Source organism: Myotis lucifugus, unplaced genomic scaffold (genome assembly GCF_000147115.1).
Source record: "Myotis lucifugus unplaced genomic scaffold, Myoluc2.0 scaffold_11, whole genome shotgun sequence".
NCBI lineage: Eukaryota > Metazoa > Chordata > Mammalia > Chiroptera > Vespertilionidae > Myotis > Myotis lucifugus.
Genome location: NW_005871059.1, coordinates 15,475,301 through 15,489,451, shown reverse-complemented (window position 1 = coordinate 15,489,451; position 14,151 = coordinate 15,475,301). Strand labels below are relative to the sequence as shown.

At 40.2% G+C, this 14,151-nt stretch overlaps 1 protein-coding gene across 1 annotated transcript in view; it reads left to right on the top strand.

Moving 5' to 3' along the window:
- The window catches only part of ENPP3 (ectonucleotide pyrophosphatase/phosphodiesterase 3), an 82,054-nt gene that overhangs the window by 10,249 nt on the left and 57,654 nt on the right, over window positions 1-14,151 (top strand). The window contains exons 3-6 of the mRNA XM_014451919.2: window positions 1,416-1,538; window positions 3,543-3,668; window positions 8,163-8,223; window positions 12,782-12,879. Coding sequence (XP_014307405.1) covers window positions 1,416-1,538; window positions 3,543-3,668; window positions 8,163-8,223; window positions 12,782-12,879 — 408 coding nt within the window. The remainder of the gene's footprint in view (window positions 1-1,415; window positions 1,539-3,542; window positions 3,669-8,162; window positions 8,224-12,781; window positions 12,880-14,151) is intronic.

Sequence of the window (14,151 nt, the reverse complement as noted above, 5' to 3'; positions counted from 1 at the left end):
GTTGTTGCCTTTTCAACCAAACTTTCTTTTTATCTTGTTGTTTGATCTTGTCTTTTGTTTGTTTGTGTGTGTGTTTTTTTGCTGCAAAAAGCTTTATCGTTTCATTTGGTCCAATGCATGGAGAGGGCTTGAGGGTGGTTAAAAGAATGGCTAGTAGTTTTGGGGAGAGGCTCAGGTAAAAGCCAGACACCAGGGGGATGCAGAGGGGCCCCTCAAAGGCCTCTGGGCTCCAAAGGCTCCTAGTGGTGCTTGAGGGTGAGCCTTTTGAAGAGATACTGGCCCAGCCAGCCTGGGGGCCGGCAGCCTGCAGAGGTGAGTCAGGTGTTGCCCATCTTCTTGATGAGTTTCACCTCCTCACCCCGGAAGTGGTTCTGCAGGAAGTCCCAGAGCTGAGGGGGCAGAACCCAGGACCTGCAGCTCCAAAAGGGCTTGGTTCAGGTTCCTCTCCAAGGCCAGGGCGGCTTCCATGGCATCCTGAGTTTTGCCTCTTGGGGAGGCTTCAGCAAGAGAATGAGGCCATTGCACTGGTTTTGCATCTTTAAGAGACGCTCAGCGCCCTCGGCTTCTTCTTCATCAACTCATGAAAGAAGCAGCCCACGCCCTTGAGAGCCACGTTGTTGTTGGAAATAGAAGCCCAGAGAGAGGTAAGTGTGGGAGGCCCGCAGATGCAGGCTGCCCAGGCGGGTGACCGCAGCCTCCCCCTCGGTGGACTAATTCTGACGAATTAGGGAGCTCATGGTTGTTCGGCAATAAGGAGTTAAGGTAGAAAAAAACCCCGGTGTGTTGGCTGGTGCCGGAAGTGGTTCTGAGGGTGGTTCTGAATAAGATGCAGGAGAGCGACCGGAGGCTGGGAGAAGGGGCGTCCCTGGGTCTGTTCCATCCAAACACTGTTGAAGCAAGAGACAGATCTGGGACGGCCGAGGGAACTGCGTGGTTTTTGTCTTTTATGGTGGGTGTTATTCTGCTGTGCTCAAATGTCTGGTAACTGTCTGTTTGGCATTGAAGAGTAGGGCTTGTTCATCTTTTCCCATCATAGCCATCCTCTATGTCTACTGTCTCTATTCCTCCTAAATTCCTCCAGATTATGATCCTTCTATTCTATAGTGGGAGGTAGGATGGATGTAGTTACTGTTTCATACCCACACTTTCAATCAATTCCACTGTGTTTTAGCTTCTGCTTGTCCCTTCTACCCTTATCAAAAGGTACCAGGTGTGTCTGAGTTTGGAACCTCAATGGGGTACTGGGGAAAAATTATTCATTACTTATCACTGAACTGACAGATCATACAATTAAAACGATCTATTTGTCTGTCTGTCCTAGTCTGTGCGAGGTACTTCTGTGTGTTTCCACCATCTAGCTATGCGAGAGTGAATAACTGCCAAGCATTGGTCTCCTTATTTTCTTCACTCCACAGGCAGCTGCAGGAAGAAATGCTTTGATTCTTCATACAGAGCTCTGGATGGCTGCCGGTGCGATGTGGGGTGTAAAGACCGAGGCGACTGCTGCTGGGATTTTGCAGACACCTGTGTGGAATCAAGTATGAGTTCCCAGCATACATTTATTATCATGTTGGTTGTGCTATCATTAGCATGCCCAAATGCTCAGCTATTGTATATTAGTTTGCTAGGACTCCCATAACAAAGTTCTGGGAACCGGGTGGATTAAACAACAGAAATTCATTTTCTCAGAGCTCTGGAGGCTAGAAGTCCAAGATCTAGGTGTTGACAGGGTTGGTTGCTTTTGGAGGTTGAGTGGGAGAACCCATTTCATGACCCTGTTCTAGCTTCTGAGAGTTGCTGGCAATCTTTGGAAGCCTTAGGCTGGGACAGGAAAACTCAAAACTCTGCCTTTATCTTCACATGGCATTTTCCTTGAATTTTCTCAGTCCCCCTCTGTGTGTTTCTGTGTCCTAATTTCTCCTTTTCCTGGGAATATCAGTCATACTAGATTAGGGCCCACCCTAATGACCTCGTTTTAACTTGATTATCTGCAAAGATCCTTTTTAAAGTAAGATCACATTCGTAGTCATGGGGGTTAGGACTTTCATTTTTTGGGGGGATGGACACAATGCAACCCATAACACCTTGTATACAAGGATATTATTGTCCTTTTCCCTTTTACAGGGATACAGAGTCCACACTTTAGTTAATGGAGGTTGAGGAATAGCCACTGTCAGCAGATGACATGCTATATAATTACATAACTTTCAACGGAGTTTTGCTGTGACTTAAGTTTGTTATCTTGTTTAGTTTCATTTGTAGTCATTCTCAAATCTCAGGGTGCATAAGAGTTACCAGGAAAGTTGGGGCTCTTGGCGATGCTGATGCCAGAGTTCCATAGAACACAACTTGAGAAGTGATGTTCTCAAGGTGGAAGAGGAAGTCTGCACTATTTAATTTTCTAAGAAATCAGGGAAGGTGGGGGGTAGGGGTCTAGTGGTTCAAGGAGAGGGAAGATTAGAACAGTGGAACTCCTTCTATTATGCCTTCTGAAAAGGCCAAGAGGGGGAGGAATAACTTAGTATAGGTAAGATTTGTATTCCCTTCACTTAATCTCCAAAAATCATTTCTTTCTAAATAATGGGGAATGGAGAACGCAATGCTTAAGGAAGCACACAGCACTCACCTATTCAACATATTTTTCTAAGCACAGGCCTGACATTGATTTTAGTCACTGTTTCCTAGCAGGTGTCACTAGGAAGCAGCTTCAGTCCAGCCTCGTTGTTTTTAGCACTGGGATTTATTTAAACTATATCTCATACATAAGTGTTTAGCCTGGGAGAGCACCAGCAGCACAGTAGAAAGCTGGTCTACTATTTCTGTCACTCTCAGCTGGGAGGTTCCCTGACTTGCCTATCTATATTATAAAAGGCCTGTGGCCCTAACGCTGAAATGACCAAAGACCAGTGTGGGTGGGTGGGGCTGTGAGCGGGGTGGGGCTGTGAGCGAGGCAGGGCAGCTGGCGGGTGGTGGGGGGGACTATGAGATTTCATGTGCTGGGCTTCTAGTGTTCTTATAGACTTGACTGTGTTCCTGTTACTTCTGTTAAGAGTTTCTCCAAACTCAGAGATGCATCTGCTAAGTGGAGCAGAGCTGCAGCTTATAAAGCTTGAGTTCTATCTGCCAACCATACCAAATGAAGAAACGTGGTGGATTGCCCCTCATATGTATTATGTAATTTCTTCTTTTTTTAAAAAAAATTTATTTCAGAGAAGAAAGAGAGGGAAAGAGAGATAGAAACATTAATGATGAGAGAGAATCATTGATCAGCTGCCTCCTGCACGCCCTCCACTGGGTGTTGAGCCTGCAACCCAGGCATGTGTCCTGACCGGGGATCGAACCATGACCTCCTGGTTCATAGGTCGATGCTCAACCACTGAGCCATGCCAGCCAGGGTTATTATGTATTTTCATTGATGAATGCTGATAAACCAAGAATTTGACTGTGCAGTAATACAGGGAGAAAAGCAGGGAATTTATAATTTTGGTATTGAGTACTTACAGTAAGTTAAATGCTCAGAACCAAATTGTGTAATTTTACAGCTCGAATATGGACATGCAATAAATTTCGTTGTGGGGAGAGCAGATTGGAATCCAGCCTTTGCTCTTGCTCAGATGACTGTTTGCAGAGGAAGGACTGCTGTGCTGACTACAAGAGTGTTTGCCAAGGTGAGCAGAGTTTGCTGACCCATTTTCCTCTGTGAGATTAGTGACCCCAGAGCTGGCCTAGGCTACAGAAATTGAAACAAGTCAGAGAAGTACTCCATATAGAAAAGAAGATAAAATGTGTTCACTGTGGGAAAAAATGTTTTTTGTGCACTACATAGCATAGGAAAGAAGAGAAAGCTTCCAGTTTTATATTTGTCTGTAAGGCAAGGTCTTTTTCAGTCCAATGACTAAGCTAGACATATGTGTGGTTTGAGACATTATATGGCAGATCCTATGGATAAGACATCATGAAAGAGGTGACTTGACCCAATTATCAGTTTGTTAAACCAGTTATTGTTATTTTTTAAATATATTTTTATTGATTTCAGAGAGGAAGGGAGAGGGAGATAGAGATAGAAACATCCATGACGAGAGAGAATCATTGATTGGCTGCCTCCTGCACACACCCTACTGGGGATCGAGCCCACAACCCAGGCATGTGCCCTTGACTGGAATCGAACCTGGGACCCTCCAGTCCACAGGCCAATGGTCTATCCACTGAGCCAAACCAGGTAGAGTAAACCAGTTATTATTGAAACAACTGTGTCCTGAGTTGTTAAATTATTTCGGACCCTTAGGAATTAACTGAAGCCAAGATTATTCAACTTGGCTTCAGCTGACTCCAGGTTATTCAACTCCTGATTTCACCTGCTTGCCACTCTATAAGTGATTTCAATTTTTTTCTTAAATCACCAATCCCTTTGAACATCCGATGGGATTTACAAAAATGCACATATAAACATAGCAAGAAATTGCTTCAAGCCATAAACGCCTTTTTCATAACACCACACTGAACGGGGCTAATTTACACTTTGATATTTTTAGGCAAAAATGAGATAATTTGAATTCTGATTTTTTTAAATAGGAGGAAAATTTTGAAGTAGAAACATTAACTATATAATACCTTAATAGAATATAGATTTTTGTACTAATAGTGTTTACATAAAATATAATTGAAAATCAGCTAAAAAGGGCAATCAGAAAGGAAAATATAAACCTGAAATGGGAACTCTGTTTTTAAATAATAATTGTTTGATATTTTGATACAGTGTTTGATGTAGTGGATATTGTATCATTAAAACTTTCTCTAAATTTACAAAGGCAGGTATAGTTTCTAGTTTACTTATTTCTCTAATAAGTTCACTGACCATATTGTCTGTGACCTCTGTATTCTGTCTTCAAACCCAGTTTTGTAACTCTTAAGTATTATCTTAAGATTAATCCTCAGATCATGTGGAAAATTTTTCCACTGAGTTCATTGCATAATATTACACAATTTCACAGAAACAAAAGTGATTGTTAGAAGCAGTGTTAAAGTTTATCATTGCCAATAATTGGGCAGTGTTGAAATTTACCATTACTACCAGTTAATCATTTTAGTTTATTTTTTAAACAAAAGTAAATGTTTTCTCACTCTAAGAATGAACACATTATATTTAAAGATGTTAAGTTAATCTTGACAAAATTATACCTTCAGAAAATTATTTAAGGGGATTTTAATAATTTTTTGTGCATGAAACCAGCTGGTCACTTTTTATGTTTAAAATTTTAAAGAACTTTGTGATAAATGTCTAACATACAAAGGAGAGCATGGTATGATGTTTTCCCATATGTTCATCACCTAGCTTCAGCAATGATCCGCTCCTGGCCAATCTTGTCTCAATGACACAGTATAATTTGAAAAAAGATAAAAACATGAATCTCATGAGAAAAAGTGAACATGTCAAAGATTTATTAAAGCATTAATGAGATAACCAACTAGGATGTTAAGCTGGCTCAAAAAGAGGCTAAGTATATGTGAGGCTAAAAGAATGTTGGAATAAAATGAGTAAAACTGTTACTTTTGATGGAACAGAAATGATTTGCATTTCTACAGAACAATTTAAAAAAAAATTTTGTTAATTCTCCCCTGAGGATTTTTCCATTTATTTTTAGGGAGAGTGGAAGAGAGAGGGAAAGACAGAGAGAAACATCGATGTGAGAGAAATACATCGATTAGTTGCCTCTTGTATGAGCCCCGGACCAGGGCCTGGGCTGGGGAGGAGCCTGTAACCAAGGTAGATGCCCTTGATGGGAATTGAACCTGGGACCCTTTGGTCCACAGGCCAACACTATCCACTGAGCCAAACCAGCTAGGGCTATAGAACAATTTATTTGCTATCAAACAAGAATCACTTATACTGCTGTTAGTGTTCTACCAGTTAACTGCTATCCTTATTGAGTTGTAAAGTGAATGGTAAAAATAAGCTAGATAAAGGTATATACTCCTAGGTCAGTGGTCGGCAAACTGTGGCTCGCGAGCCACATGCGGCTCTTTGGCCCCTTGAGTGTGGCTCTTCCACAAAATACCGACTTCTGCGCATGGGCCACGAAGTTTCAATCGCACTGTACGTGCGCGCCCGCACGTGGTATTTTGTGGAAGAGCCACACTCAAGGGGCCGAAGAGCCGCATGAGGCTTGCGAGCCACAGTTGGCCGACCACTGTCCTAGGTAATTGGATAACCCATGTGTGGGCTTTTTAGATAATTTACAGTGTGATATTGAAATGAAATTTACTGATCAGTCCTCCTTTTGCCTATTTTCAAGTTTTGGATTATTATTATTTTTAAAATGTTTTTATTGATTTTTATTTATTTATTATTATTTTTTTAAATATATTTTTATTGATTTCAGAGAGGAAGGGAGAGGGAGAGAGAGATAGAAACATCAATGATGAGAGAGATTCATTGATTGGCTGCCTCTTGCAGCCAATCTGGGGATCGAGCCCACAACCCTGGCATGTGCCCTTGACCTGAATTGAACCTGGGACCTTTCAGTCCCCAGGCCGATGCTCTATCCACTGAGCCAAACCAACTAGGGCTGTTTTTATTGATTTTTAGAGAGAGGAAGAGAGAGAGAGAGAGAGAAATATTGATCGGCTGCCAGCCTCCTGCAGGCCCCCTACTGGGATCAAGTCTGAAACCTGAGCATGTTGCCCTGACTAGGAATCAAACTGTTGACATGGAACAATGCTCAATCAACTGAGCCATACTGGGCAGGGTTGGATTGTTTCTCTTAACAAAATATACTTTTATTTCCCCCAACCCCTTTCCCAAAATTTTAGATTATTTTGAAGCAAATTCTTGAGTTAATATAATTCACCTATAAATATTTTCAGTGTGTATCTAAAAATGATGAGAATTTAACAAAATTACAATATCATTAACATATCTAAAATATAGTTGATGATAATTTGCCATCAAATATCCATTGTGTTCAATATTTTCTGATTGTCTCATAATATTTATTTAAAAGCTTGTCTGAGGTATGATCTAAATACATTCCATACATAGTAACAGACTGATACATTCTTTAAAAGTAGGTTCTCCCTCTTTTTTTCCCCTTGCAATTTACATTTTGGAGAAATTGGGTCATTTGTCTTGCAGAGTTTTCTATCTGGGTGTTGCATATTGCATCCTCTGTGATAGGTATCTTATCAACCCCTATGTCCCCTGCAAATTGGCAGTTAGAACCTGAGGATGGTTCAGATTTGGTGCAATTTATTTATTTTGCAAGCATACTTCATATATGGTGTGTAACTTCCATCAAGAGGCACATCTTGTCACCCTAACCGGTTTTGCTCACTAGATAGAGCGTTGGCTCATGGACTGAAAGATCCTGGGTTCGATTCCAGTCAAGGGCATTTACCTTGGTTGTAGGCTCAAACCCTAGTAGGGGGTGTGCAGGAGGCAGCTGATTGATGTTTTACTCTCATCAATGTTTCTAACTCTCTATCCCTCTCCCTTACTCTCCGTAAAAATCAATAAAATGTATTTTAAAAAAAGAGGCACATCTTGTCTGCTTATATCTTTTTGGGGAGATGTTAGCTATTGATAATCATTGCCTAGATCCATTAGAGAATGCACATGATGACATTCATATGCTATCATTTATACTTTATTAACTAGCTGGAATGTTCTATAAACAGAAGCATCTATGGAATAAGAATTTTTAAGTTAAGATCTTTGAAATTTGTCCAATTTTCCCCAATTTTTATATCAATTATTATCATTGGCTATTTCTCTTTTTAATGATTTCTTTTCTTTTTTTTTTAGACTGTATATCTATATTTATTAAACTTTGTTTTCTAATGGAAAAATATTGTTTTTGAGGGTCAAACCATTATTAATAAAAGAAAAAGGAATTGTCCCTTTTCTAAAGCTCAAGGAATTCCCTTTGTTTTTCTTAGTAAAGATGAGCTTCCTGGTATTCAGTTAGTGTAGATTACTGATCGGAACAAATCACCAGAGGCACTGACCTTGCCAACATATGAAACAGCACTTAACATGTTCTGGAAGAATTTACTCATTGGAGTAACACAAATTGTAGTTTGGAAAGATCATGTCCATTGAACATTTGTTTCTCTTTTCTTGTTGTAGGGCAGCAATCTAAAGATTTTTATCTTATGCTTTTCAGGAGCAACCCCATGGGTGAAAGAGAAGTGTGGCACGGCCCCGACGGCTCAGTGTCCAGAAGGGTGAGAAGGAAGGGACATTTTCTTCCTCTTTGACAGGTGGCACGTGGGAATGTAACTGAGAGGCAGGATGGAATTTCCTCTGCTCTGTTTACATTTCAAAACAAAAAAGTTAACATAAGATTGGATTTCTTATGACTCAAACTCAAGTTCAGCAGATTTCGTGTGAGAATTGTCAACAAAATAATGAACTGTCTATAGAAAAGTTTTGTAAGTTTATTTGAGCCAAAAGTTTGAGGACATGCTGGGAAGCAAATTCTCAATGGATGGAGAAAATACTCTGGAGAATGGCAGTTTTGCAGCTTATCTAAATATATAAGAAGCTAGCTACCATAACGGCTATAACAACCTAATGCAGTGATGGCGAACCTATGACACGCGTGTCAGAGGTGACATGCGAACTCATTTTTTGGTTGATTTTTCTTTGTTAAATGGCATTTAAATATATAAAATAAATATCAAAAATATAAGTCTTTGTTTTACTATGGTTGCAAATATCAAAACATTTCTATATGTGACACAGCACCAGAGTTAAGTTAGGGTTTTTCAAAATGCTGGCATACCGAGCTCAAAAGGTTCACCATCACTGACCTAATGACTGGTTGCTATGACGCCCACTGTGGCCAGCGAACCAGTGATCAAGGCGGGGGGGGGGGGCGGGGGGGCTGGTGGCCAACCTCGCAGCCCCTCCCCTCTGCTGGCCTGCTCCTGATTGCACCCCCCCACCCCAATAGGGGGCGGGGCTGGCTGGCCAACCTCCTGCAGCCCCTCCCCCCACCCGGCCCCACCCCAGATCAGCCCCCCCACCCCAATTAGGGGCAGGGCCGGCTGGCCAACCACCCATGGCCCCTCCCCTAGGACACTGGCCCCCAATTGGCACCCCAACCCCAATCGGCGGGGCCCGCTAACCAATCGCCCGCGGTCCCTTACCCCAGCTGGCCTGGCCCTGATCGGGCCCTGATCGGGGAGGGCTGGCAGGCCAACCTCCTGCCATCTCCTCCTCCCGACAGGCCCAGCCCTGACCCACCCTGATTGGGCTGGGCCAGCCGGCTGGACCCCACCTGTGCACGAATTTGTGCACTGGGCCTATGGTTTTATATATTAGAATCAAAGGAGAAGATGTAAGGAGAGTTACATGAAATCCACCAGAGGTAGATTAAAGAGGTGGAAGGTTTGGATAAAAAGCAAAATGGAGAAACACACACTTTAAAAATATTTATTTATTTATTTATTAAACACCTACTTTTTTTTTTTACATTGGTGGGTGCAGGGTAGTTAAAAATTAACATTTACAGCACATAGCGATGGTATGCAGGAAAAAGGCTCAGTTGTCTTGTGCTCTGGGGCCTGCGGTTGTGCCGCCAGGGATCTAGGACAGAAAATTACTCTGACATTTCAAGGGCATTTATCCTGGATGGCTAAGAACAGTGGACAGGGCTCACTCAAGGTAAAGACTGACCTTTGCTAAGGAAGCTATATGTCCGGAATGTGACTACCTGAGAAGACCTGCCCAGTTAGGAATCAGTGATCAGAACATCCTGTGTGGCTGCTCCCCCATAGCTTGTCAGGCTTATTACATAGCTCCTTTTCTATTCATATAATTAAATCAATGTCTTGATCTCATAGATGTTTGATCCTGTTCTGAAGCTGCAAGGTTATCGTGATAGCATATTGATAAACACATTTTTTTATAAATTAGCATTATGATAAAAATAAGTATTTTCCAATGCAAATTGCAATACACCACTTTAATTTCTTAATGAATTTTCTTTACATTATAGTTAAAACAGTCCCTATTTTCCATTTTTGACTTTTGAGATATAATTCATAGACATTGAAATGTTCACACTTATGTGTACAGTATAATGAGATTTGGAAGTTCAGAAACTAGTGTAACCCACAGGTATGGAATATTTCCAAGATACAGAATATTTCCATCACCCCAGAAAAATGCCTCATGTTCTGATTTCTATCACTATAGATTCCTATTCTTAACTTTCATATAAATGGAATTATACTATATGTTTTCTTGTGTTTTTTTAAAAATATATATGTTATTTTTTCCATCATCATTTATCCCCCTGTACCTATACTTTTCCACCTCTACCAACCTCCTCCCCATTTTGGTTGTTGTTGTTATTTTTGTGTGTGTACATTTTTTTCTTTTTTGTTAATCCTCACCTGAGGATATTTTTCCATTGATTTTTAATGAGAGTGGAAGGGAAGAGGAGAGACAGAGAGAGAGAAACATCAATGTGAGAAAGACACATCAATTGGTTGCCTCCTGCACATGCTCCTACCAGGGCTGGAATTGAATCTGCAACCAAGGTTCCCTTGACCGAAATTGAACCCGGGACCCTTCAGTCCGCAGGCTGGCGCTCTATTCACTGAACCAAATCGGCTAGGGCTGAAATTATTTTCTTATTTTTAGCTGCTATCAGCATTCTGAATATTCTTTATAAGAATATGGGGGCCCTCTCTCTCATCTATGGGATAAAATTGTTTTCCTTTTGGCGGGGGGTATGAAATGGTTAAGTTAAAGAAGCCGGACACACCAAAATACAAACTAAATGATTGTGTTTGTACATAAGTATAAAAATGGGCACAACTAATATATGCTGTTGGGATTCAAGATTCTGATCACCCTTGGTGGGGTGTGGTTTGTGACTAGAAGAGAACACGAAGGGAGGGTTCCAGGGTGCTGGTAATACTGTTTCTTGTTCTACATGATGGCTACACAGTGGAGCTCAGTTAGGAAAAAATTATAAACTGTACGTCTATAAAATGTGTCTGTATATGGAATACAAGTAAGAATTTTAAAGTAAAAATATATTGAATGCAAAAAAAAAAGAGACTGTCTCTGGCTCTAATCCAAAAGTTATCTTCTATAGTTTTAACTTAAACACTGGTCTCAAAAAAAGAGATTATAATGCTTTTGAGGTTAATATTAATATCCTGTGATATTAGAATAGTCAAAATGTAGAACTGTATTTATTTTTAATTTATCTTTATTGTTGAAAGTATTACAGATGTTGCCCTAGCTGTTTGGCTCCGTGGATAGGCCTGCGGCCTGAAGGGTCCCAGGTTTAATTCCAGTCAAGGGCACATGCCTGGGTTGTGGGCTCGATTCCTAGTAGGGGGTGTGCAAGAGGCAGCCGATTGATGATTCTCTCTCATCATTGATATTTCTATCTCTCTCTCCCTCTCCCTTCCTCTCTGAAATCAATAAAAATATATTTAAAAAAAGAAAGTATTACAGATGTCCCTCCTTTTCCCTCCACTGACCCCCTCTATCCTGCTTCCACCCCCATCCCCAGGCCTTCACCCCTCTATTGTCTGTGTCCATGGGTTATGCACATATGCATATAAGTTCTTTGTTTAATTTCTTCTTGCCCTCTCCCCTCTGAGATTTGACAGTTTGTTCCATGCTTCCATGTCTCTGCATCTATTTTATTCATCAGTTTATTTTGTTTGTTATATTCCACATATAAGTGAGATCATATAATACTTGTCTTTCTCTGACTGTCTTATTTTGCTTAGCATAACACTCTCCAGGTCCCTGCATGCTGTCTCAAAGAGTAAGAGATCTTTTTCACAGCTGCATAGTATTCCACTGTGTAAATATACCACAGCTTTTTTATCCACTCATCTACTAGATGGGCACTAGATACGTGGAAAGACAAAATGTAGAACTTTAGAATAATAAAATATCTCAAAAGCTTACAGTTCTTAAATTTTATATCATAATTATAATCAAAAGATGGTAGAATAATTGTAACTTCTCTAATTTTTGAGTGTGAGCATTGGATTTAGTAATCATTGCTTTTGTCTCCTTATCCAAAGCCAGGACCATGAAAGGTCAGCAATATAGATCCCCTTTTCTGGTCATGTGCTATTAATGCTTTGCTTGCTTGCATGCTGGTAACCAGTATAGTAAAACTACATTTAATTAGCTCCATGTATATCTACTATTGCAAAATGCTAAATATACTTAAGGTGACACAATGTACTAATGTGCTATGCTATAATGATTCTAACATATTTGGTGAATGGGTTGGGATAAAGTTTTGAGAGATTAGGTAACTGCTTAGGGTTAAGTAAGTAGTAAAGAATGAAGTTGAAAATTGAACTTAAGTCTTTCTGAGGCCCAAATCCTTTTCTTTTCTCCATAGCACAGTACCTTGTCATAAATTTTCAGGCTTAGAGAAAATTCACCCATGGTATACCTGGGTGTCATAGTTAGTCAATGCCAAGGAGTAAATGGAAATAAAGAAAGCTGGTCAAACTTATGTAAACTCTAGAACTCAAAGGGTAGTAGATCTCAAATTGAAAGTCCCGGATAATTCATGTAATACTTGTTTTTAAAAAATGTTGTCTATTTTTTTAGATTACTAAAATACCTGAAATACTAATAATTAAGGGAAATAACAATTTTAAAAAATAGAAAGGGAAACTTGACCTAGAACTATTTTTTTCCTTAAGAACTTTTTAATTTAGAGAACAGAAGGGTATTTTTTTAACAATCATAATAATGACCTAATTTCTTGTTTTCCATTTTTAGATTTGATCTGCCACCAGTTATTTTGTTTTCCATGGATGGATTTAGAGCAGAATATTTACAGACATGGAGTACTCTGATGCCTAATATTGATAAAATGAGTAAGTCTTCTAAAACCAGAGGCATGCAAATGATAAGGACACCTAGTTAGTCAATCTCTAGATGGTGCATCTCTTTCTTACCTTAACCTTAGTGGTTTGTCTTAGCCTGATTCCTCTCAAGATCCTGATGACTTTACTACATCATATCTTTTTTTCATACTTATTGGCCCCTCTCTCTTTTTGTAGCATGTTTGTCTCTTTGTTTATTTTGATTTGTTTTTTGTATTTTTAAATATAGTTTTATTGGTTTCAGAGAGGAAGGGAGAGAGAAAGATAGAAACATCAGTGATGAGAGAGAATCATTGATCAGCTGCATCCTGCATGCGACCTATGAAATCTGAGCATGTGCCCAGACCAGGAATTGAACCATGACCTCCTGGTTCATAGATCGACACTCAACCACTGAGCCACACTGGCTGGGCTTGTTTTGTATTTGAATATATCTTTTGTCTCAAAACTGGTGTTTGTCAGACCTAGGTTCTGGGTCTTAGCAGAGACATGATCCTGAAGAAGTCCGAGTAGACTGGACAGAGTCAGCACATACCAATACTCCAGTAGTGAATAGTCCATTATCTTTGTCCAGTTCAATCAAAATACCTGGAACCTGGCTCTACCATTTACTAGTTGTGAGATCACCCACAAGTTTGCCTTACCTATGGGTATGTCTTCTCTTCATCTGTAAAATGGTCACTTCCTATCTGAGAATATATCTGTAGTGCACATTGGATGATTTTAACTTATCACTATAATCATTTTTATCATCTTTATTATGATATTGTACTTCTGTGTTAGGGTACTTGGCCTTCATACAGTTTTATAAAGTTAATAGAAAAAAGAAATTGAATGCCAAGGACACAGTGTTAAGAAGTATCAAAGGGCCTGTCTGGCTTGGCTCAGTGTTTGAATGTTGACCTATGAACCAGGAGGTCATAGTTCCTGGTCAGGGCACATGCCCAGGTTACAGGCTTGATCTCCAGTAGGGGGCATGCAGAAGGCAGTGGATCAATGATTCTCTCTCATCATTGATGTTTCTTTTTTTTTTTTAATATATTTTTATTGATTTCAGAGAGGAAGGGAGAAGGAGAGAGAGTTAGAAACATCAATGATGAGAGAGAATCATTGATTGGCTGCCTCCTGCATGACCCCCACTGGGGATCGAGCTTGCAACCCAGGCATGTGCCCTTGGCTGGAATCGAACCTGGGACCCTTCAGTCCGCAGGCTGATGCTCTATCCACTGAGCCAAGCCTGCTAGGGCCGTTGATGTTTCTATC